This window comes from Aspergillus heteromorphus (genome assembly GCF_003184545.1).
Source record: "Aspergillus heteromorphus CBS 117.55 chromosome Unknown BO70scaffold_3, whole genome shotgun sequence".
NCBI classification, from domain to species: Eukaryota; Fungi; Ascomycota; class Eurotiomycetes; order Eurotiales; family Aspergillaceae; genus Aspergillus; species Aspergillus heteromorphus.
The window spans coordinates 355,295-379,812 of NW_020290408.1; the positions used below are offsets into that span (position 1 = coordinate 355,295).

Here is a 24,518-nt window from a genome sequence, read left to right on the forward strand (position 1 = left end):
TATCGCAGTTGCATAACAAATCTCATTCGCAAACTGTAGACTGCGCTGATAACATGGGGGGGGGGGGGGGGCATAAACAATGCTTTTACACCATGTAGAACCACGCGTGCCTGCCAACTCCTTTTCGCCGCCGTAATTTCTGCCCGCCAGGATCCCGCCGTAACAGATACAGACTCTTAAATCGACATCATTCTGTTTCCATAGAGCCGCTGGTGTCAAGAAATCAAGAACAGATAACACTCATACAACACTCAAGCTCAAGAAGCCCAGCACAAAACCATCGGAAGAAAGCAAAAACAAACAACACCATATCGTGACAACCCATACTCCCGTGTAAGACATACAAGCTTCGACTAGTAGCCGGAAAGCCTAACCTTTGCAGATGTATGCGTAAAACTGAGCAAAAAGGCGACCCACGCAAATCCCAAGGATCGCTCCTGAGAGCAGCAGCTCTTGGTGCTTGTCGGTCAAAACGAGAGAGGGAAAGATTCAAAGAGAGCAGAAAGTAATTGGGACATCCGATGAAGAAACCTCAGATGACCGATCGGGGCGAAGTCACAATGATCTCCTTGCGAGTAGACATCGGGGACAGGGATCCTGCCTTGATGTCCTTGCGAGGACTGGACCGTTCGGAGCGGCTTTCAACACAAGGCGTGGTCGGGAAGGCCATCTTGGAAGAGCCACCGGCAACGTTGTCAGACCAAACCCCGCGTCGTCCACGGTACAAGGGAGTATTTTCCGGTCCTCCGGGCCCGGCCTTAGAAGACCACGAGTTGAAACGGATGTTTCCGGCCTGGGCCTTCCCCAGGGGAAACCTGCTTGTCCTGTCAGCACGGCTCACGTTCGTCCGGGTCATCATGAACATACGACGGAGAGATAGATGTTGCGGGGGTCCAGGCGGCGCCTACTCCAGCAGGAGACACATAGCTGGCCTGTGAGTTGGGGCTGAGGTGGGAGGCAGTCTGCTGAAGACGGTTAACGGAGGGCGACGGAGTGGATCCCTGAACTACCTCGACCGAATAGTTGTACTCGCCGGCACGATAGGCGCGGCGCTCGTTGCTCTGTTGCTTAAGAAGCTTCTGAGCCTTGGTGTCTGCAAAGCGAAGAAGCAGCTTCACGCCGTCCTTGGCAGTCACATTGTGGTATTCCGCGAGCACCTGTTCAGCCATCTCACGGGTTTCGAACCTGTGGTAGATCAGAATTGGTATAGCTAGTTTGTGGGATTGGGCACTGACCGTGCGAATCCAACTTCTTTGCTCACTCCAGTCTTTTCGTCGCGGCTGATTTTCTCGGAGATCACGCGGTACGGTTCAAAGTGATGACGGAGATCCTGTCCGGAGGTTCACTGGTTAGCCCGGCTCGAAAAATGTTGCTGGATACTTACAGCCTCTGTCCACTCGATTGGGATGTTGGTGCAATAGATATTGGTCGAGGTTCTGTCTTCGAGGTCCTTCAGACGAGAGTTGCGCGATTTCTAATCATTGTCAGCCTGATAGGAAGTCACCAGGCAGTGCTGGGCTCATACCTGGGCAAAGCTCGCCTGGTAGCCAAGATAGAAAAATCCCCGAATGCAATTCTCGCAAGATTCAAAGTTATAGTATTGAACAAAGCCAAATCTGTCGAGTCAGTGTGGAACATACAGAATGGGACGGGTACGGAACAAACCCTTTGCACATGCCAGTGTCCAAGTCCACGATCGCTTTGCACCGGTCGATCTTTCCAAAGCGAGAGGCATAGGCATACAAGATCTCATCCGTAGTCTCTGGGAGGAAGCCTCGGATGTAGACGTTAGTGATGCCCTCTCGATTCTCGAGACACTTGGCAAGCGTCAGCTCAGAAGGGTTAGTCCACATAGCAGGCACGGCACGTGGAATCGGAGGTTCCTGTTGAGTAAGACTCTCTAAGTCCTGGAGGATATAGCCAGTAGGGGTCTTCATCATCTGGAACGGGAGGCATGGTGGTCCTGGCTGAGGATAACCACCGAAGCCATAATTCGGCAGTGCAGCAGGATCCATGTTCGGAGCGGAACCGTGATAGAAGTCACCCGCAGGGTTGGGAACCACGGGGCAAGGAGGAACCAAGCCTGGATAGATACCAGCGGCGGGCATGTAGGGGTTCTGCTCGTAAGGGAGACCGCCAAAAAGAGTCCCGTTGGGCAGAAGAACCATCTGGTTGTAAGGAGGCACTGGCATCGGCATGTTGTTCTTGACACCGGTGTACTTAGCTCCCGGACGCTGAGCCTGAAGATTCAAGCCTCCAAAGAGGGTGGACAGGCCACGAGCATCGGGATTCTGCGCCGGATCGGGGACAGCAGGGTGCATGGTGCCGGATCTAAATAATTCAAGTTCTGTCACGGTTGTTAGTGTCATCCATATGCCACGCAAACACGCACGCGAAGACCTGTGGGACAAAAGAATACTTACCCTGACTATGAGGAAGGTCGTTTAGATCTGGGGAGGTAGGATCTATAGCTTCAGGGTCAGAAGAAACGTGTTTCGAACAGAATGGAGGTAGCATCAATCACTCACACGTTAATAGAGTGCCAGTGGATAGGGAAGAGTCTGGGCCGGTACGCAACGAACGACGAGAGCCGGATGAGGATGTGAGGGTGGGAGAGGAGAGGAGAAGAGGAGGGGGAGGAGCAGAGCGAAGGAAAGGCTGGCGAGGGACAAGAGCATCGCTCGCAGCAACTGCCTTCCCCTCGAGGAAGGAGTGGCAGCCCCCGGTCGGTTTGAGCTGAGCAGGAGCCTCGAGGGCAGCGCCTTCCCGTCTCCAAAGGGCAGGCAACGCGGCAGCAACACTCGGCCCGGTGTTGGCAGGGACATGGCAGGCCTCGTTACGGCGCCACTTGGTCGACAGCATGATGATGATGATGGGTGATTGACTTGCGGGTACCTCTAGTTCTACCCTGAAGGGAAATCTAGAGCGGATGTTGTCTGTCAGTCAAGGGGAAATCGTGTCTACATGTTGGCTACGAGAGGGGGGGAAGAGGGGGTTTATATAGAGACATGCGGGTCCATCATCCTGCCGAGACGATGTCGCCGTCGTTACCTGCTGGCGGAGACGTGACGGTGGAGGGTGACGGCCAGAGCATGAAGCTATATGAGACCCGCTGTCCGGAAGAGTCCGTGGGTGAATTGGGCGAGAACCCAGAGTATTTTCCCCCAGCACGTCTTAGTAGGGAGCAAACCTGCCTGGGTGGTCTCCCAGTGCGAGAGGACCAGGACCGGTCACGGTGTCTGTTTTTCTGGGACCTAGGTCCACTCTTTGTCCCTGGCATCGCGTGAAGTCGGTAGCAAACATCAACACATACAAATACGACAGTGGAAGTTCTGACCTGCTAGTGTGACCATTATCATTCATATTTCGATCCAAAATCCTAGGGACTTCTTCTGCTGCACTTAGTGCAGTCGTCGTAACGCTTCTATCATGACCTTCACTTCATCTACAGGCATCAACCCCACAGAGTCGGCAATCCCCTCCTGCACACTCGGCTCCAAGGTCAAAAACCGCTCGATCAGCTCCCCATCCACAAAACGGTACGGCTCTTTCACCTCCCGCACCATGCTGCGGAAACCACGGAACTCGTTGAACGGGATGTTCCCCAGCGATTCGACCTTGCCGGCCATGGTAGCTTGCAGACGCATCAAGAAGTCCTGGTGTTCCGGGTTGATGATGGCAAAAAGATAGATGGATCCTTCGACCTGTTCAATTCGGGGGTCTGGGTCAGTAATGATCAAGGCATTGGATGGAAGCGAGTGAGTCACGTACCGTAGCCAGGAAAGCCCTCGGGGTGACCATCACACTAGCTAATTGTTGGATGTTGACAGGTCGGATGCGATTGACCATTTCTCCCAGAGAGATCTCCCCCGTCACCTCAAGTCGACGCTTGTCTTCTTCCTCCACACCCGTCAGATTGCGCCGCAGCACAAGCAGGTTGCCTTCGGCATCACTCTCGAGGAAGGTGTCTTTGGCAATACAAGCAACGCCAGTCGTCCAGACGGTCTGAAAGTGGCGAGCCACCTCCGTCAAGGTATCCGGGAGCCCGTTCTCACCTTCGTTGTATTTCACAAGACAGACACTCTTCATCAGATCAGCGACCGCGATTACGTCGCCTGTCACGGTTACGTCCACGGGAGCGGTCGAGGTCCGATAGCTGGCCAGTTTCTCCAGTTTCATCGCTCCGAAGTTGTTGTTCACTACTCCATAGATAACGACCTGGATACGTGAGCACGGAAATACTGCAAATAACAAGTTGGCTACTTACCGTCTTAACCAGAGCGGCCACAATCTTGTCACCCAGCATAGCCAGGGCGCGACACGCCCCTTTGACCGGAAGCTCAGCCACTTTGGTCAGTTTCCGACCGTTGTCTATCTCGAACACCAGGATCCGGCCTCGGATCGAAGCTTCTGTCTCATCATCCAGGTAGGCTGTTCCCACTATAAACCGATCTTTGGTGGTCTCCCGACCGTGTTCGTCCTTGCCTGCGGCGAACTCGGTACGAATGACACTTTCAACCAACTCTTCGGGTCGGAGGTCGAACCAGTCAAGGCGGCGAAAGAGAATCTCGTCCGCTAGCACAAACTGGCTGTGCACCATCTCTGCCCCATCTTTCAATTTCCGCTCTATGGTACCAATACCGAAAGCCTTTTCGGATGGCGAGTACGCGACTCTGCGCGCGGTTGCGCCGATCGGAAGCGTTTGGATCTGCGTCGTCCTCTGCTTGTCCACCAGAGCAATCTTCAGCTCGTGGCTGGTGGCTACCGCGATCGAACCGGGATACACCTCCGAATTGAAGTGGCATACGCGAGATGCGCCCTCTGAATTGACCGCGGAGTAGATAATGCGTCCTTCTGAGCCGTAGATCAAGCTAGGGTTCTCGCACGTTGCAAAGACATTGTACAATCCATCATACCGAGGTAGCTTCTTGAAAGTGGGCTGCTCCGACCCGAGAATAAGCTTGTTCATACCGGTCAAAGAAAAGTCTGTTGAGTCGAAAGAGTAGGTGATGACGCTGCCATCGGCCATCGAGATGAAAAGTGTGGACGGGCTATCCGCAAGGACGTCCGCAACAAGTACGGATCGCGGGAAGGCCTCTCCAGGAGGCCCGAGTGACGTGGTATGGAGATCCGATAGGTTTTGAAGATCCAAAACCGAGACCTTTGCTAATTGAGGAAATCCAACGATACAGACACCGGCCGAAGACATGGGTACGGTGACACCGGACACCTGGCTATCCGCACCGAAGTCCTTCTGCGACACGACTTGAGGATCATTCTTAATGTCTAGAACGGTCACAATTTGGCCACCGATGACCAGGACCACCGAGTCGTTGTTGGCTGAAGCGGCAGTGATAACCAACTGGTTCGGCGGAGTCCACTCGTACGTGACCATGCCGCCTTCAATATCCGCAATGAGCACTCTCTGCTCGGTGATTTGCAGTATTCTTCCACCCGGAAGATTCACAGCGAGCAGTGTGCTTTCCGAAAGGCTTAGCCCGAGGAAGTTGTCTAACTCTTCCACCTCACCGTCGAAATTGAAGTGGAAGACTCTTGTCTCGTCCACAAACGTGACGAGAAGGGTATCTAAGAATCCACCTTTGGCCGCAATCTGCAGCCCGAACAGGTCAGTGATGTGTTCCATCTCGCCGAGAACACCAAGCTCCTCCATTCCGACACCACTGCGCACACTTCGAAGAGTTCCATCATCAAACGCTCCGGAGCCGGTGACGATCCGAGCTTGGCCCGATGAGAACTCATGGGTCTGACTCTCACTGATGCGGTTCCCAAGATCCATTATCGTAAAATCGAGAATTGGCGCAATATTGGACAAGGTCTGGATCACGTCCAAGGAGCCGGTACCAATCCGAATAACCTGAGAATCGCCCTGGTGGGAGCCCACGAAGACAATTCCTCCACCGAGATATATCAGAACCGAAGCCCTCGATGTATCCCCTAGGTGATCCAACTTCCAGGACTGAACCTGGTTGTTAGAATCCAGGACTAGCATCAGGAAAAACAGCCTTCCATAATCATCGGCGAGAAGCCACCGTTGACTATCGACCTGTTCCCACGCCACGAATATAGTGGCTTCATCCAGCGGACGCGACACGATCTCATTACTATCCGTATCGACATACTTGATGGATGTTTCTCCCAGGACAAGAAGACCACCTAAACCAATCAATTAGCTCCAAGCCCCGGCGCAACACACCAGAGGATGCAAACCAACCTAACGGAGCCGGAACGGGCACGAGATGCGACGCTCCCAGATCCAATTCTTGCGAGAAGCCATCCAGCGAATCCTCAAACGCCGCATCCGCTCCGGTACTCGCCGTCGCCCCACTATAAGTCAACGCGCGAACCTTCAGTCTCACTTTCTTCTGATTATCCTCATACAGCAGCGCCATGCGCGGCGGCCCGGACTGGACATGAAGGAACGCCGATGAGCGCACAAACAGCTCATCGATCCTGGCAGTAGTGGGCTCTCCCAGCTCCCCAACGCGCGGCGCATCCGGTCCTGTCGGCAGAGCAACCTGCCTCCCTCGCCTCTTACTGGGCAGCTGCACAATCGGCACGACGGAGATGACGCCCTCATAGACCTCCAACGTCATAAACCGACCACTCGGATCAATCAGGCATCGATTGCTCGTCTGCGCCTCCCGCGACGACGGATCCGCGATGTCGACATAATTCCTCTCCGTCTGCACCTGGTTCGTCTCACTGTCCCACGACAACGTGCAATAGGTATAGCGATCCGTCCCCACAAACAAATGATCCGTAGGCGAGTTCACAGGCGCCGGAAGCCGAGCCAGCATAGTCACCCTCGCATTCAGGGAGCACGACGCAGCCAGACTGAGGCCTTCGGGCGTGAGAGAGTAGATTTCGAGTCGATTCGACTTCCTATATCACACACCACCAAGAATCACCAATTAGCAACCGCTTCTCCGACCCGAAAAGAAAAAAAAGAACGAATCAAAGGAAAAAGGGATCCACCCACGCAACAACCAGCGCCTCCTTCTCCGGATCCATGAAATTGAGCTTCAGCGCATCCCGGATGCTACTCGCCCGATGGATCGGCACGACGTAAGACATTTCGCCAATGTCCCTTTCCTTTCCTTTTCTTTTTTTTCTTTCGTTGTTCTCGTTGTCTAGGCCCGCTACACCTAATGGTGGTGAATCATGAGTCGAGGGCGTTGACCTTTATGTTCCTTGCAGTTTAATCACTGCGGGGATGTAGACCGGTCGGTCGGTGGTGTCTGTCCCCTTGGTGCCGTGCCGTGCCCGGTCGATGGAAATTCGAGCAGCTTTCCCCGCGAACAGTCAACAAGAATTATCAAAGGTGGCGCTTGGGAGGATTTGCGCTGCGCATCTCTAGACAGAGAGATGCGCTCTGGGTATCGTGGAGGGAAAAGAGAGGGGAAAGTGAGTGAGGGTGGTAGCGGTGGGTAGTGGTGGTGGTGGAGGGATGCGGAGCGGAGCTTTGCTTGCCAGGGCAGGTAAGATTACTGATACCGGGATGACGACGGGATGGGTTGGCCGCGGGTGGTGGGCCTGGTTAACTCCGCGTTAGGGCCGACACGGGTGGTCGCCGGTTTGGGATGCCAGAAGTTGGACTGGGTAAATTCCGGTTATATACCACGAACACAATTACTAGTGGGTGTGCTGTTCGTGGTGATGGGGGATAGAAAGGGCTATTACGGTATCCAATCCATATCCTTATCACGGAGCGTGGAAGGTCGGAATTGACCAAAATCTGGCCTCTTGACATATCCAACGACGAATGCATAGGTGAGGATATCCCGAATCCTTCTCCATATGCAGTCTCAGTAACTGCATATCAGTTAAGTATGTGCAAAGTTAAGGGTCAATTACTCCTAGAATATACAAACAGAGCAATTAATAGAAACAGAAAATGAATCTATATTAGTTTGTTCTCCGGGTTCCTGCAACCACAGAGGCTCGGTCATAAGTAGTTTCCCCTATAATATCCTCCCCAACTATCATCATCGTCTATCCTAGTTTTCTTTCCACAATAGCCACCGAAACTCGATCAGCGCACCACGACTTAGCGGGGCCGACCACACGGGACATGAAAAATAGCACTACTAGACATACAAGAACCACGCCAAAAACAGATGAATGGGCAAAAAGACCAGCGGAGTATATATGCAGAGATCATCTAGGCGTGACAAGGGATGGAAGGAAAAAATGTCGTGGCAAGAGAAGACGGGGGAAAGAAGAAGAAAGTGAATTCCATGGAGTGGGTGGAAGATCATGACCACACGTCTTCCTGGTAGCTGCCACTGCTACGCATGTGCTTGACCATCTCTTCGCCCTTTTCGGCGGGAAGACCGCGCTGCGCAGCAATGATCTGTCCGAGCACGAGGTTGACCTCACGAGCCATGTTCGCGGCGTCACCGCACACGTAGAAGGTGGCCTTCTGCTTGAGGAGATCGCTGACCAGTTCGGCATGTTCGCGCAGTCGGTGCTGAACGTACACCTTCTGGGAGGTCTCACGCGAAAAGGCGGTGATGATCTTGAGGGAGTCGCCAAGCTGTTCCTGGTAGGTCTGTAGGTGCAAATTCCGTTAGCTTTCTAGTCATACGATAAAAGGTTTAAGTGGACGACCGACCTTCCATTCGTCCTGGTACATGAAATCCTCGTCGCTCTTGCGGCAGCCGAAGAAGAGAACGGTGGTTCCGACCTTCTCGCCCTTGGCGGCCAAGGCCGCACGCTCCTGGATAAAGCCACGGAAAGGAGCAACACCGGTACCAGGTCCGACCATGATGACGGGCCTTGAGGGATCCGAGGGGAGCTTGAAGTTCGAGTGACGAACGTGCACAGGGACGTGGATTCCATCGTATTTGTTGCGGGGGCCAGTGATCGCGTAAGTCAGTCCGTGAGGGTCAGGAGAAGAATCGCCATTTTGCTTTTGCTTCAGCGCGAGAAGGTAGTTCGTGGTAACACCCTTCACGACGTGAGAGGCACCAGGCAGGCGAACGGATTCCACAACAGCGGTAATGCTGATCTTGTCCTTCTGGACAAGGGAAGAGGACGAGATCGAATAGTAACGGGGCTGCAGCTTGGTGAGGCCTTCAATGAGGAGAGAGAACGGAACGGCCGAGAAGGGCTTGGAGGTGATGCTCTGAAGAGCTTGCGCGATGTTGAAACACTGGTTGGTAACCTTCTCGTGGAAATAATCCTTGTCGCTGCCCAGACGCACAATTTCTGCCTTGCTCTCCTCATCCGGAGCAAAAGCGGCCAGAGTAGCAACGAATTGACGGGACACAGGGGCACAGACTTCCAGGTAGTAGCGAACAGCGGCATCGTAGGTGGTGGGCGCGGGAATGGGGACCTTGGCCGTCACATCGATTCCCTTGATGCTGATGACCGAGTGACGCTTACTCTCAATACCAAAAACCTGGAGGAACCGGTCCACCTCCGCACCGGCGTTGGTCGGCCAAATAGCGATGTGGTCACCGGTCTGGTAGGACAGGTTGCTTCCGGCGATGCTGATTTCCATGTGCAGACAGTTGCGGTCCTTGACAGTGAATAGTTCACGAGACTCGACGATGGGGGCGATAAAGGGGTTGTGCGCAGAGTAAGGCCCCTTACCGGAGCCTTGGAGATGGCTCTGGGTAGGCTCTCCCAGGTAGACCTTGTCGTCCTCGGGGCTCAGGGACTCATCTTCCGTGACGGAGAAAACGGGCTCGTATACAGCTTCGCGTTCCTGCAGATCCATGGCTTCGGACAACGCCGTCCACATGGGCTCCTTCCAGGCCAGGAAATCCTCTTCCATTGTACCAGCACCGTCATCGCCTTCACCGGCAGATCCGATCCGCTGTGCACCGAGCTTCTGGAAAGCGGTGTCAAGTTGACGAACCATGGCGTTGTAGTGTTCATAGGTGTTGTTGCCGAGACCGAAAGTGACATACTTGAGGGAAGACAGAGGCTTGTCGTCGGCAGCGGCGCCGCTATCAAAGGCGACATCCTCACCGGTGAAAAACTGGTAGAAATCGACGGCATTGTCGGTGGGCTCACCCTCTCCGTAGGTGGCCAGAACGAAAAACGCAATCTTGTCCTCGGGGAATTTGTCCAAGTTCTCATAGTCGTAGTCCTCCAGATCGGCCACCATAGTCTTCAGGCCGAATCTCTGGGACCCTTCCTTAGCAAGTCTCGAGGCATAATCTTCCGCAGTTCCGGTTTGCGATCCGTAGAAGATCACACAGTTCTTGCCGGTTTCGTCCATTTTCTCAATGATGTCCCTGGACTTGCCGGCCTTAGCCCCGCCATTCATGGCTGGGCCAGAGGAGGCATAAGGGTCCTTGGCGACCGCCCAGTAGGTACCCTTGGTGAAGTAGGCAACGCTACCCACCAAGAGCACCGCCAGGACGACCAGGTCGAGAGTGTCGAGTTGCGCCATGGTGAAGTAGTTCAGCGATGCGACCGTGGAAATGGCCCCGAAGTCGGTTTAACGGGGCCCGTTAGAGAGCGAGTTCCCGGGAATGAGGATGGAATGGAGGGGGAGGGGAGAAGAGGGGAGAGGAGAAGAGAGGAGAAACAGAAGGAGGGAAACACCCCTAGGCGTGACCTATCCCAGTTGCGATCAGCAGAACCGAGGCAAGTAGGGACCGAGACGGATAGAGTGGCGTCCTCCCAGAACCAAAAGTAGAGTAGAGAAAGGAAGAAGGAACGAGGTCAGAAAAGCAAATACGAGGGAGAGAGAAACGAAGAAGTAAGCCGTGGTGTGATCCAGGAAGAAAGAGAAGCCGATCCCAATGTTAAGCAGGCCGCATAATAATAATTTGGGCCGGGAATCGGACAGGCTGCTAGGCTGTTGAGGAGAAGGATGCGGTGGCCGTGGCAGTCAGGCTGGTAAGCTTAGTACCAGGTTCGGCGGGAGGAGGATTGAGTGGCCTGAGGCTGAGGCTATGGTGGCCTTTTCGGGGTTCTTGCACGCCTGCAATTTGGTCACCGTAAAAAGAGGTGGGGTGAACTCCGCCGCACCGCCTCCGATTTGCTGGTGTCCAACGGGAGATAAGCAGCGCGATCCCGTTGAGTGTCTGAGGCCCGAGTCGGGGAGATCGTGGCACCAGCAAGTATCCTTTGTGCGAGGTGGTAGGAGTGGGATACCGCCGGCAGTACGAGCCTAGGACGTGAGGGTGGCAGTGAGGAGTTCTGGTGATAGGTAGGTACTTGATGGCCAACTTAATCTGAGGTTAAAAATTGGGGAGGATCTCTCTCTCCTATATAAACGCCCCGATCGGGGTGGGGGTCCGCCATGGGCCGAACATCTCGGTCGATGGAGTTTGGTTCGGAAGGGGAATTCGGCGCTGCTCTCATTGCCCTGACCAGACTGACGACCAGTGGCGGTGGTGTCACCCAAAAACACTGCAGGGAGCGCCGTCCTTTCCTCTGGGGAATCTTCCGAACACTGCTGCCGAGTCTTCCTGCTAACCGAGTTCCGCCTTGGGATACTTGGCCACCGTCTTCTGGAAGGCAGTTGGGGTCGCATGCCATCCCGAGATCCTGCTAGAACGAAACCCTCGTGGAGGTGGCAAGAGTCAATCCGGGTTACTGTGGTTCATCTGAGTACAGAGTACGCTGTCCATGCCTCCAGGCCCGTCTTCCGGCCTCGTATAGATACTACTCATGGCCTCCGCAGGCCTCCAGAGTACGGGCATATATGTTCCCGAAATGGAATGTCCCATCGGTGTATTTTCTACTTTGTTGTTTGGGGATCTAATTACAAAATTTGGTAGAAGAACTGCACCTACACCAGTATACTCCTACCTGTATTCTACTTCCTAGTATACCCAGCTCTCTGCAGAAGCCTTCCGCTTCTTGCAACGGAGTACGGACTATCCGTTCCGCACTTATTTTTGAGCTGTGCCACTACTATGTCCGTATGCAGTGCACATGGCTGAGTGTCTGTATACTCGCGGATGAATTCCGCACAATACAGTCTCACAGCTCATATAGGAGGGTTTGATCTTTTTCTTTGGAATTTGATTCTGGATAAGCTTGTGACAGGTCAGATGGGTATGTCTATAAAAGCATCAAAGCCCTTGGACATGCTCTGCCCTCACTGTGTCACGGTGTGACACCTACTACCACTATCATCTATCCTGAACCTGCCTGTTCTGTCCTGAAGTCTCTTCATATAGCGTACGCAGTGTAAAGCTACCGGCTTTACATACTAGTCCTTTTGCTGATAGTGCAGCGGTTTAGCGTCGGAATGCGTACCCGACGCCGCGCCGTGACATATATAAAATTCTTAAGTGTAAATAATTATTAATAAAATCTTAGTATTCCAAAGACTTATAAATTAAATTATTAAACACAAAGTGTACAATTAGACGGTGAGCCCAGCCGGCCAATCAGCAACCTGTAAACTGAAAGTGTACACTTTTCTGCCGCCAACTTTTCCATATATATATGATTCAGCAATGACGCAGTTAATTAATTGACCGTTCGAGCCCCCTCAAGGGACAGTGCACAGGCATACGCAAAGCCAGGGGCCATTCCTGCTGACGCGACACGCGGTTTCTCTCGTAAGATCGTCCAAGCGAGCAGTCAAGCGAACCTAGGCGAACTGCGATAATCTGCAAGTCAGCACATGTGATGGTCACCTATCTACTTCGTAGTCTATGGTTTTGTTAGTTCATTCGTCACGGGTGAACCCCCCTTCGACAACGATTCTCCATGGTGCTGCCCCTATTACGTATTCAGCCCCCGTTTCTCCCTGATGCTGGTGCTGCTTCTAGTTTTGGGTGGATTGTGCCGATCATTCTTTATGTCATGGCCCATAGTTAACTAACTAGTTAAATAACCCGCTCTTGACTTGATAGACTCGGCAGATAGTTGCGAGGAGCGGCATTGAGGCAATCTTGTATACTGTGCAAAGCCAAAGACGTTCTATATTAGAGTGCACATATAGCCCCCTGGGTATATCGGGAAGACAAAATTGCGAGATCGTCAAGAAAGTTCGGGATTCGGTCCGTCAACAAATCTTCCTTTGCATCTGTGACAGGTGCCGTTTCATTCGCGTGAGAACTGGTCTCCCTGGTACAGCTGAGGAAGGGGGGTCGGGGGTTCCAGAAACCTGACCAGGGATATCAGGAACACCGGACACCGGACACCGGTAGTACCTGACTTCGTTGGGTGTTCGTGAAGAAACATATCGCACAACGGGCATGCATGTTGCCTCCATTTTGCCACCCAGGAGCCAGGCGTCTGGGTATTCGCTTCCTTATCACCGGAAGATAAGATTGGTGTTCCGCAGAGCCTGAGGAGCAGGACTAGATAGTATCTCTGGGGGCGTAGAAAAATTGATTCCCTCGAGAAATAAACCCCTGCCAAAGAGGTTGACAGAAGAGACAGATACAATTAGGAGCGTACGCCGTCTGGTGTAGGATTCCGAAAGGTGGAAACCTCCTTGGAATGAGTTGGTGGTTTGGTGGTGCCTGTATGGTCCCCGTGCCCAGAGCCTCTCCGGTCGCGAGCAAAGGCTGAAGGGAGCTGCTCCAGCAACAAAGCTCCCAGTGACAGGAACTCGGACTCCGACCACCACCACCCTATCCCCATCCCTCGACCCTCCATTCCCCTTTCTCGTCGTTCAATTCCTGGCGCCCGAGGGATGACCATGCACTGCTTGCAAGTGCGTCCAGGTTCTTTCGTTCTAGCAGACGAGAGCACGGCCCAACAATGAGCGTCGTTTGACCCGGCAAGACGCAGGACACCCAGTACCAGTACGTGCCCGACTGACCTGACTGACACTGACTATCTACCCCCTTCGTCGTTGGCTCGGACCGGAGGCTTTATCCTTGCATCGAGTCCTGATCGTTCTCCTCACCCTCCGGAGATTGGTTGATGAATAGCGTGTCTCTGACCTGCGGTTTGCGGTAGTGGCCTCCCATCCGTCGATTAAAGCTGGTCCCATCCAGCCAACGCCAATGCCCCTCATCCCTGACGATTCGAGCCCTGTGTCGCACCATAGCTTTTCCACTCCACCAGAACGCCTTGTGACGAGAAGCACCCCCTCTTCCACCGTGCACAGCCGAGAGACATCCACTGTCAGAGGAGGAGCCGACCTATCCGCCTTAGCCCCTTCATCCTTACAACAACAACACCACCAGCATAACCGTCGCGGCAATTCTCACTCCAAAAGCCCCGAACCGCCTGCTGGAAGACCGGGGCTTGGGTACGATGTCGGACTGGAACGAAGGCCCTCCAACTCGTATGGTCACCATCGCAATACCTCCATTGTCCATGGAATCCAACACTCCCGAAACCCCAGCTTCGCCGCCTCAACCTCTTCTACGAGCCCGCTAAGTCCGGAATTGATCGCGTCGCTCGGTCGTGGCGGGGCCGCTGAGCAGGAAGGCACCGGGACGGGGCGGATGGAGCAACACGATATGCATTCGAACTTCCAGGGCCAAGGGTCCAATGGCGCAAGTCACAGCTTGCAGGGAACACTGAGCACAATAGAGGATCGGGACATGGACGACGTCGCTGATGGGAGCCCCGCGAATGCCGCCCACCGACGCATGAACTCCAACGGGAAGCCATGGCAGGAGCGCTCTCATAGCCGCTCGCACTCGAGGCATCATTATGGATCGGAGTCGAAGACGGTCGGTGAGTACGCCTTACATCATCTCTTCAATTCCGTAAGTCCATGCCCCATTCGCAGAAGTCAAGTCGGTCATTGACGGTAGGACAAGTTTGTTGGTCAAGCGGACAACAAGATCAATCAAGCCATAATGAAGCTGGGCGAGTCGGAAGCGCCCGTCGAAGAGGTATGCGGACCGGGCGTCGATTCCGATTTCGATCAATTGATCTCCGCTTTGGGCCATATCGCACGCCAGAAGCCCAAGCCTTTGATCGACACCATAATGCTGTGGCGAAAGGCGAAAGGCGATGCTGCCATCGTGGCTAAGCAGGCAGCCGGTCAAGTATGCCACACGATGCTCCTGTTCACTTTGAGTCTCCAAACTAATGAAATGTACGCTTCTAGGCAAAGCCTCCTCTTACCTCTGAGAACGGACAACTCATACGCCGCAACACGGAGCCGCCCCAAATCATCGCCGAGTCAGCCACAACAGGCGACTCTACATCCACTTCGACTACCCTGTATTCCCGACACGACGATGTGATACTGACTGAGCGGCGTGCGACGGTGTCTGTGTACCTTGTTTGCAGAGTCCTGATTGAGATCTTCAATCAGAGTAGTCTCGCGTCCATCACACTGGATATGGCAGATCGTTTGGAGGATATCGTGTTCGGTCAGCTCAGGACGGTAGACCCGGAGCAGATTTCGGCTTCTCCCCTGCGCATGGCGAATTGGAGGATATATTCTCAGGTGCTGGGCATCATGAGTGAGAACAACTTCACAAGCGTTACAGCTCGGTTCCTGGCCGAGTTGGAGAAGGTCCAAAAGGACGAAACACTCCGAGGACCTTCCAAGGATGGAGATGCCAAAGCCGAGCTCCTGATCCTGGGGATGAGGCACATTCGTGTTAGAACGCACCCCGACACGTGGAGCAAATCGTGTGACTTTATGCGTTCACTGGCCCGTTTATTCGCTAATGCTCACGGGCAACGCGTTAAACAGGCGTATTGCTACCTCTTTGAAAAGTTGCTGCTGCCTGTGGCTACGTGCTCCAACTGCGATTTAAGCCTGCCCAAGTGGAAGGATTTCTTGGAGTTGGTACAGTCACGTCTGACACCAATGCTAACCAAGCCTCGCCATTGGGGTTTGGCTTTCCCCCTTCACGTGTTGCTCCTGTGCGTTTCAACAAAGGATAGTTTCTCTCCGCAGTGGCTTTCCTTAATCCAGACTCTACCGCCGAGACTGAAAGACCGCCCTACAAGAGGCCCGGCCCTTCAAGCGATGTGTCGCTTGTTATGGACGTACTTCTTCCGCTACTCAGAATCGCCGACGGCCACTCTCCGTAAAGTTGATGAGGTTTCCAGGATAGCACTCCCTGCCGGGAAAAGAACGTACCTCAGCACTGATTCAGCGGTTGCGGACCCCCTGATCCAACTCGTCCGGATGATCGGGTTCAAGCACCCGGACGTCTGTTTCCGCAACATCGTCTTTCCACTCATCAATTCAGATCTTTTCCTCTCCGGAAAGGAACTCAAGATCGAACAAATGGAACCGGAAAAGATGGTAATTGGCATCAGATCTTTCCTCGCGATTATGACAGACCTTGAGAATTGCGATCAGTTATGCCCACCTTTCCCAACGCCATCGATCCCTAACCCCTTTACCGACATCTCTGTCTCGGCTTATCCCCACCGACCTCAATATCTTGCGGACCCGCGGCTGCCGAACCTCAAGGGAAGCCAGGAGCATGCCTTCACCCGTCCTGTCAATACCTCGAGACTAAGTGACAACGTTAAGGAGTACTATATCCGCTTTTGTGACATCCTGGGTAAGATCACACTTCTGTGCGACAATACATTTGGAGGCCAGGCGGCTCTGGATGAAAAGTTTGGCGGCACAACCCCCAAAACCCCGATCTCCGAGGCGTTTAGCTTTGGGAGACGAGATGATCATTCTAGCACTCCAGATCAGAGACAGGGCTTTTACGATCTACTTCATGTCGCCGTCCAAGCACTCCCCCGTTGTCTCTCTGACCGCATTCCATTCAATTCTCTCATCAATCTTCTCTGTACTGGGACAGCTCATGTTCAGACAAACATAGCGTCTTCATCTGCTGAGTCCTTAAAGGCGATTGCGCGGCAATCTCATGCGCAACAGGTCACAATTGGCTTCGCGAGATTTATCTTTAACTTTGATGCAAGGTATTCTACTATGTCAGACGAAGGCATGCTTGGACCAGGTCACATTGAGTCCACTCTGCGGTTGTATGTTGAGTTGCTGAGAATCTGGATTGAAGAAATCAAGCAGAAGACCAAGGGAGCGGCTGCAGATTCCGGGGATAAGACTGGCTCTGGCAGTCGGGCTCTGCAGCTAGATCTCTCGAGTGTTCTTGCTCAAGTCGAGGAAGTTGAATCTCACGGTCTGTTTTTCCTTTGCTCGCAGTCTCGAAGAGTCCGCGCTTTCGCCATCACAGTGCTTCGTCTTATCACAGAGTTTGATAGTGCATTGGGCAAAGAAAACACGCGAATTATTCGGATCCTGGAAGCTGATTCGCAGCTAATTTTGGATGTCAACGATGAGCAGCTAACTGTGGCCGAAAGGAGTCGGATCCAAAAGGGCAAGCGAAGGAGTGCTTCTCAAAATACTCTTATCGAACTCTGTAGCAGTGAGGTTTCGTACGACTCTACATTGTGGTCAAAAGTTTTCCCGAACATCATCCGAATCAGCTTTGAAACTTGTCCTTTTGCCGTGACTCTGGGACGTGAGATCGTGTGTGCGAGGCTTGTGCTCATGCATAAGACCATTACTCTACTTGCTGAAAGCCCCCAGCATCCTCAGTATGGCCCCATGGATACCGTCCAAGCTCGCTCGCTCGGCAGAAGCAACACGACCGCGGAAATTCTCGTGGAACAGTGGAAATTATACCTGGTCATGGCTTGTACCACCCTGAACAGTGTTGGCGCACAATCGCAGAGCCAGCTTGCAAATGCGCACCACGCGCGGAAAGGTTCGAAAGGTGCACAACAATCTCAGAATAAGATCAGCTCCGCTAGAAGCCTTTTTGCTTTTGTCATCCCGTTACTATCGGCTGAGCGAGCTTCTATCCGACATGCCATAGTGATCGCCCTGGGATCTATCAACAAGAACCTGTACCGTACTCTTCTTGAGTCTTTGCAGTACGCCGTAACAACATGCAACGAGGAAGCCAAGGTCCGAATTGGAACTCATTACCGATCGCCGAGCAGCCCTAGGCGGAATCGTAGAACAGATCGGCTGCGAACGGAGGTCACTCATGTGTATAAGCTGACGTCGCATTTTTTGAAAGAACCTGAGGTCTACAACGAAGACTGGATTGTGAACAACCTGGTCACTTACGCAAAAGATCTACGAATATTCCTGAGCGATGCTGAAGTACAAAACGACTGGGAGTTCCAGCGACTACGCTTTCATTACTGCGGGCTGATGGAGGAAATTTTTGAAGGCATTAATCGCACCAAAGACCCCTCTCGGTGGATACCCTTTGAGTCGAGGAAGTCTGCCTTCTCTCTTATGGAGGATTGGTGTGGATACTCGCCCAACCAGTCTCAAATTACGCAACGAGAGGAGTCCATGCGACGGAATGCCATTGCACAAAACCATGAATCCGGTGAATTGCGAAACACTGCGGCAGCCATGGAAATCGAGAAGAAGAATCTGCGTGCAGCTGCTCTCAGTGCAATGGCTTCCTTATGCGTAGGTCAACGTCTTTCTTGTTATTCAGAACCAACAACTAACTGTTACAGGCCGGGCCGATTAGTATCACAACTGAGAGTGGCTCGGTATTACAGTTTGATGTGGGCCGTATGCTATCTTGGATTGATATTATTTTCAACACAATCAGTGACAAGTGGCATGCAATTGGCCGACGAGCTCTGAAGAACTTGATTGTTCACAACAAAGAGCATTCATACTTATTAGAGCGGTCAATCGAGATGTGCTATGTCGCAGAGCGACCAAAAGCATTGGAAAGCTACTTTGAGGTGGTGACTGAAGTACTCATCGAGCAGACTGATTATCCGCTTGGCTTTTGGAGAATTTTGGGCGCCGTGCTCGTCACTCTTGGTAGTCCAAAGCGGGAGATTAGAATGAAGTCCGCTAAGCTTCTTCGCATCTTGGAGGAGCGGCAACAGAAGAGCTCGCGGCTACAAGACTTCGATATCAGCATCTCCGACAAGACTCCCGCAGTCTATAAAGTTGCTCAGTTCGAGACTTCCAAACGTTTGGCAAAACTACACTCTGATTTGGCCTTCACGCTTTTCTCCGAATTTTCCCTGCACTTCAGAAATCTGCGACCCGACAGCCAGCGGAATATGGTAGCTGCTATTCTTCCCTGGGTTCAGACAATGGAGCTCCAAGTGGACCCTAATGGGGGACCTACGGCGAAGTCTTACATGCTTCTGGCCAACCTCTTCGAGATCACCATTCGGTGCAGCACCATCCTCCCGAATGAAGTCCAAGCGCTTTGGCAAGCTCTGGCAACAGGCCCGCATGGCGGAAATGTGCAATTGGTGCTCGACTTCATCATCAGTCTCTGCTTGGAACGTAAAGAGCAAAACTTCGTGGAATATGCTAAACAGGTGGTTGTGTTTCTAGCAGGTACGCCTGCTGGGTCAAAGGTCATCGAGTTCTTCCTATTGCAAGTCATGCCTAAGCACATGGTGCAGGAAAGGAAAGACATCACCCCGGCGCCACCCGATACCAAAAGTCTTCCTTATGTCGCTGATCTCGGAACTGTGCTTCCCGTTGGGAACAAACAAGCCGGTCTTTCTTTAGGCCAGGTTGCGCTTATCTTCCTTGTGGACTTAATGGTTGCACCTGTCACACTCGCGATGGATGATGTGGTCAAATTACTCCACGTTGTCTTGATCCTCTGGGACCATTACACGCTAAGTGTGCAGGAACAAGCCAGGGAAATGTTAGTTCATCTTATTCACGAATTGATCGCCGCAAAGATTGAAGACGATGCACCTGTCGAACGGCGGCAATCGATTGAAGACTTCGTGGAATCGATCCGCAAGAGCGACCCCAAGGTTGTATGGGAGTACGAAGACACCAGTGACAAAGAAGATGAGGAGGATGGCAGCCGTGTCCCTACGTCAATGTCTCACGTCACCCGCAAGGTAGCGAGCGTCTTCAGCGTTGAATATGAAGGACTCAATGACCTGTGGGCGAAAGAGGCACTGAATTGGGCGACATCCTGCCCAGTACGGCATCTTGCCTGTCGATCATTCCAAGTCTTCCGTTGCATATCCATGTCCCTGGACTCTAGGATGCTGGCAGACATGCTCGCGCGCTTGTCGAATACGATCGCGGATGAGGAGTCGGACTACCGAACGTTTTCCATGGAAATTCTTACGACCCTCAAGATTATCATTAGCTCGCTGGCACCTACGGACTTGCTGCGGTACCCCCAGCTCTTTTGGACTACGTGCGCCTGCTTGAATACCATCCATGAAACGGAATTTATTGAAAGCATTGGTATGCTGGAAAAGTTTCTGGACCGTGTCGACATGAGCGACCCGATGGTGATATCAGAGCTTATCAAGGGACAGCCGCCAAAGTGGGAAGGTGGCTTTGATGGTCTTCAGAACCTCATTTACAAGGGGTTGAAATCTTCTGAGTCACTCAACCGAACATTGGACATCTTGCACCGCCTCAGTGGCCTACCCAACAACGAGCTCATCGGCGACAGTCACAGGTTGCTTTTTATGATATTAGCGAATCTGTCGCACTTCCTTCATCAATTTGACTCGGATGTTGACGATTCCAAGACCTTGGCTCGCGCAACTTTGCTGGCACGTATGGCTGAAAGTGAGAGATGCCCACGGCTGGCAGCCTCCCTGCTGGGATTTGCGAATGGGCAGTACAAAGCCGAGAACGACTTTTTGAGCCACATCATCACGGAGATCCGGTCCTATTACTTCCCTCGTCAGGATGTACAGAGCCTCATATTTCTTATGGGCTTGCTGACCAACACAACAAACTGGTTCCGTGTCAAGATCATGAAAATACTCTGCGTGCTACTCCCCGAGATGGACATGCGCCGAGGAGAAGTGACGTGTCATGGGCCTGATTTGATCTCTCCTCTCCTGCGACTATTGCAAACGGATCTTTGTCCTCAAGCACTGCAAGTGATGGACCACATCATGACGGTGTCGGCCAACCCCAATGAGAAACATCATATCCGGATGAGCATGGCTTCGTCTTCTTCATCTCGAGCTATACGGAAAGAGTATGAGCGCGTTCAAAGTCTGTACGGCATCCCAGAGCCAACCGGGTGGTCTATACCGATGCCTGCGACCCAATCCAGCGTCACACGACATAACGTTCATGCGGTGTTCTACACCTGCGCTGAGGTAGACCGCATGGACCCGCAAGAGACACCTCCCTCGGAGGTGGAATTCCATGCGGATGAATACAACGACACGTTCTTCCCCATGCGTGCGGACACGATGAAATCCATCGACACACAGACAGACGGCAACATGGGAGACATTGTTCAAAAATTAGACAGCTTGGATGACTTTTTCGACGAGGCCGATCCGATTCACCCGACACTTGACCCCATCTCGGACCAGGCCTTGCGCGGCTTTACCGGCACTTATGCAGATACTAATGCGAATCTCTACGATCAGCAAACCGCGCCGATCCTCCGCAAGTCTCTCGCCCGGACTGCTTCGACGTCATCTTTCCACAATGGGCTTGCCGAGTCCAGGCCGTCGAACCTGCGTCTTGATGGAACTGGCGCGCCCACGCCATCCCCGGGGACATTTACACCTCCAGCACCAGCGCCTAGTCAGAACATGCGACCCGTGTCTCACACCCGCTCCGTCACCTCTCCAGTGAACCACCTGTTCTCGCATACGGCCGCCAACCAGTCTTTCAACACGCCAATTATCGGGTTCGAGTCAGCGTTCCTGTCGGATGACGAACTGGAAGACGGTCTTGCAGACAACAAGCCATCTGCAGTGCCTCACCCTATCAGCCAAACGCGCAGTGTGACTGACGGCTCCTCATCACTGGAATCCATGATCCGCAGCGGCATGCGACGGCTCACCGGCGGCGCTGCCACAAACCGGGAAAAAGAACGTCAACGCGATCTTATCCGTGCTCAACAACGTACAATAGCGCAGACAGCCAGCTCACCACGCGTTCCCAAAGTCCCTGTTGAATTTCTGGCTAGCAATCCCAACTCCCCGGGACAGCAGTGAACATTCTGTTTTCACGTCACCTCACGTCTCTTGGTTGCTCGCTTGATTCATTTCGTTTCTTTTCTCTCGTGATTTTTCCTTCCATCTTGGTACATGGTGTGATGTGGCGTTTAACATACCCATTTGTCAATGCTTTGCTCTGCGATGTGTTATTCCAGCGGTTCGCCCACCTAGATTTTTGTACCTGTACCCAATTCAATCAATTGTAAATTAATTACTGATCTGGATGAACCCGCCTAGATAGCCACCGGAACAACCTTTTTAAAATAATTAACTGTCTTCAAAGCTGCGTAGTAGATAACATTTGCCTGAGGCATCAGAATACTGATGCCCGCGGCCCCAGGCCAAGACAAACGTGACGGGGGCTGGTTCTCCGCGCTCCGCCGGCTAACCGGATCGGGGCTTCCCCGCATTGGGAACTGGGAGGGGGTGGAGAACGAGTCCAAGAGATCGACCGACCCAAAAGACGGGCTAACAAGGCAAGGCAGCGTCATCCCCGCCTGTCGCCTGCACTACACCTGTACCATGCCCAATTACCCCCCACCCCCTGCCTGGATGGAAATAGCCGGATAGCATCGGAAATCAGCCTTTCCACCACTCCGCTCGGTCCGCGAGGCCTGCACGGCCGACACATCACGTCAGGCATTGGACACCACAGCGCCTGCCTAGCTCCACATGCCCGTGTCTTCGTGGACGACTACAAATACCATCCCCCTCCTTCCCCTTGCCCCAGCCAGGTACCTGCCGTGGCATACACCCTCGTGTCAACCGTGCAAATCACATTAGTTCCAGAGCACAGCATACTCCATCGTGGCATTGTGGAACATGAGTCTCTCGCGCACTTGTACCATTTTCCTTCCATTGCGAAGGGGCATGGCTCCCCTCCGCTCGGCTGTACGTCCCGCGCAGAATACTCCCCTGTTGAGAAGAGCCTTCTCGTCCTCCTTGCGACGGGACGCTACATGGGGGTTTATAGGATTGGGGCAAATGGGTGAGTACTCTGTCGCGGACATTGGGGAATGAATTCACGTGGCTCTGTACGTACCCGTTGCTATTGCTAACTGTCTCGTCCGTCGATAGGTTTCTTCATGGCGAAGAACCTTCGCGCCAAGATCCCCGCGGAGGATACCTTGATTATACGGGATGTGAATGAGGAGAGTACAGCTAGGTTTGTTAGCGAGACTAGCGAGGTAGCCAAGAGTAGTGGGGCAGGGGACAAGGTTGTGATAGCTCAGACGGCGAGAGAACTTGCCGAAAGGTCGGTAAGTTGAGGTATTTGTTTGGTTTTTACTCAATAATAGAGACCTCGTGGGTTATGGCTGGACATTGTCTGTGTCCCCCGGCCGGGGTTCTACGTGCTTGGATTCTTGTTACAGTATCTGGGGACAGATTGGGTCTCTGGTTCCAATTCTGATAACGTACCATCCAGACAGTGATAATAACCAGCCTCCCGGGTCCGCAGCACGCCAAGGATGTCTACCATTCCATGCTCCGGCAGGGCGAACTACCCGCCCTGGAACAAGAACGATTGTTCATCGATACATCCACGATTGACCCTGCCTCGTCCAAGGAGATTGCGAACGCAATACACACAACCGGTCAAGGCCGATTCGTGGATGCACCGGTTTCCGGAGGAGTGGTCGGTGCTCGAGCCGGAACGCTGTCTTTCATGTTTGGAGCCTCTTCCCAGACCGGCCAACTTCTCGACCGCGTGAGATCGGTGCTGGCTCACATGGGGAAGAAGTCATGGCATATGGGTGCCCCCGGAGCGGGTGTCTCGGGGAAACTGGCCAATAACTATATTCTGGCTATAAATAACATTGCGACGGCTGAGGCGATGAACCTCGGGATTCGCTGGGGCTTGGATCCCAAGGCATTGGCCGAGTTGGTCAACTCGTCCACTGGTCGGTGCTGGCCCATGGAGGTTAATAACCCTGTCCCTGGTGTGGTCGAGACAGCGCCGGCGTCTCGGGGGTATGAGGGTGGATTCGGGGTTAGTCTCATGAACAAAGACCTTCGGTTGGCTATCACGGCTGCAGAGGAGTCGCAGACTCATCTGGCGCTGGCAGACAAGGCGCGTGGGGTGTACAATGCTGTCGAGGAAGAGCATCGAGGGAAGGACTTCTCTGTGGTATACAAGTGGCTGCAAGACCATTCGCATTAGCGGGCTAGTGGTGATTGTTCCGTTAGCCGTCACTTGGAACAGATGTCAATGCAACAAAAGACTCAAGTCGCCACACAGGCAGCTCACCGGTGCATATGGTTCCTGTCATCCTTGAACCAGGCGATGGGTTCTATTCTCTTGGTTCTCAGTCGGCCATTTCCCTCTTTTGCTTCTCTTCCTTTTCGGGCTGTAGCATATGATCCTCCACATGCGTTCATTGAGTCTCATTTCTTTCTCTTTTTGGCTCGCATGTCTTGTATGATACCTCATCTATGAGCCTTATGTGCGGGATCTCCTGCCCATGGCGTCAAAGCAACAGCAGAACCATAATAACCTGTAATGCGACTTCAACAGAGGGTATAGATATCTACGCAACCCCCGTAAGAACAAAGCCTAACCGACAGACGTGACAGCATTCCTCTCTCCCTAGAACTCTTCCTCGAAGACATCATCCCATCATTTGTATTACATCTATAGCTACATTAAATCG

General features: G+C 53.0%; 5 protein-coding genes across 5 annotated transcripts; 2 read left to right on the plus strand and 3 right to left on the minus strand.

Moving 5' to 3' along the window:
• Positions 1-71: 71 nt before the first annotated feature.
• On the minus strand, positions 72-2,321 carry BO70DRAFT_329955 (putative RNA binding protein MSSP-2; the record flags this gene model as incomplete). The annotated part of the gene is made up of 6 exons (XM_025540802.1): positions 72-815; positions 868-1,185; positions 1,236-1,330; positions 1,385-1,474; positions 1,526-1,616; positions 1,666-2,321. The coding sequence occupies 6 exons, from the start codon at positions 2,319-2,321 to the stop codon at positions 533-535; spliced, it is 1,533 nt and encodes a 510-aa protein (XP_025402665.1). The 3' UTR covers positions 72-532.
• Positions 2,322-3,347: 1,026 nt separating this feature from the next.
• On the minus strand, positions 3,348-7,436 carry BO70DRAFT_329958 (DDB1/RSE1 family protein). The gene is made up of 5 exons (XM_025540803.1): positions 7,001-7,436; positions 6,233-6,903; positions 4,268-6,174; positions 3,772-4,218; positions 3,348-3,704 (listed from the first exon to the last, which is right to left on the minus strand). Exons 1-5 carry the CDS (start codon positions 7,093-7,095, stop codon positions 3,402-3,404), a joined length of 3,423 nt encoding a protein of 1,140 aa, XP_025402666.1. The 5' UTR covers positions 7,096-7,436; the 3' UTR covers positions 3,348-3,401.
• A 467-nt stretch (positions 7,437-7,903) lies between these two features.
• cprA (NADPH--hemoprotein reductase cprA) lies at positions 7,904-10,851 on the minus strand. Its single transcript, XM_025542400.1, has 2 exons — positions 8,636-10,851; positions 7,904-8,572 (listed from the first exon to the last, which is right to left on the minus strand). Exons 1-2 carry the CDS (start codon positions 10,424-10,426, stop codon positions 8,276-8,278), a joined length of 2,088 nt encoding a protein of 695 aa, XP_025402667.1. The 5' UTR covers positions 10,427-10,851; the 3' UTR covers positions 7,904-8,275.
• Positions 10,852-13,958: 3,107 nt separating this feature from the next.
• On the plus strand, positions 13,959-22,100 carry BO70DRAFT_415256 (putative cell morphogenesis protein (PAG1); the record flags this gene model as incomplete). Its single annotated transcript, XM_025547366.1, has 4 exons — positions 13,959-14,672; positions 14,721-14,957; positions 15,020-18,346; positions 18,397-22,100. 4 exons carry the CDS (start codon positions 13,959-13,961, stop codon positions 21,862-21,864), a joined length of 7,746 nt encoding a protein of 2,581 aa, XP_025402668.1. The 3' UTR covers positions 21,865-22,100.
• Positions 22,101-22,737: 637 nt separating this feature from the next.
• Positions 22,738-24,028, plus strand: BO70DRAFT_285107 (uncharacterized protein; the record flags this gene model as incomplete). The annotated part of the gene is made up of 3 exons (XM_025539146.1): positions 22,738-22,855; positions 22,945-23,126; positions 23,294-24,028. 3 exons carry the CDS (start codon positions 22,738-22,740, stop codon positions 24,026-24,028), a joined length of 1,035 nt encoding a protein of 344 aa, XP_025402669.1.
• Positions 24,029-24,518: the final 490 nt, after the last annotated feature.

What these genes read in the sequence shown, in the direction of transcription:
- BO70DRAFT_329958 (XM_025540803.1), bottom strand. Translation starts at nt 7,095, where the DNA reads ATGTCTTACGTCGTGCCGATCCATCGGGCGAGTAGCATCCGGGATGCG. An exon ending in GCCCGTTCCGGCTCCGTTAG is followed by an intron (nt 6,175 to 6,232) that starts GTTGGTTTGCAT and finishes TGATTGGTTTAG; the next exon opens with GTGGTCTTCTTGTCCTGGGA. An exon ending in CGAGGGCTTTCCTGGCTACG is followed by an intron (nt 3,705 to 3,771) that starts GTACGTGACTCA and finishes CGAATTGAACAG; the next exon opens with GTCGAAGGATCCATCTATCT.
- cprA (XM_025542400.1), bottom strand. Translation starts at nt 10,426, where the DNA reads ATGGCGCAACTCGACACTCTCGACCTGGTCGTCCTGGCGGTGCTCTTG. An exon ending in TGTACCAGGACGAATGGAAG is followed by an intron (nt 8,573 to 8,635) that starts GTCGGTCGTCCA and finishes TTGCACCTACAG; the next exon opens with ACCTACCAGGAACAGCTTGG.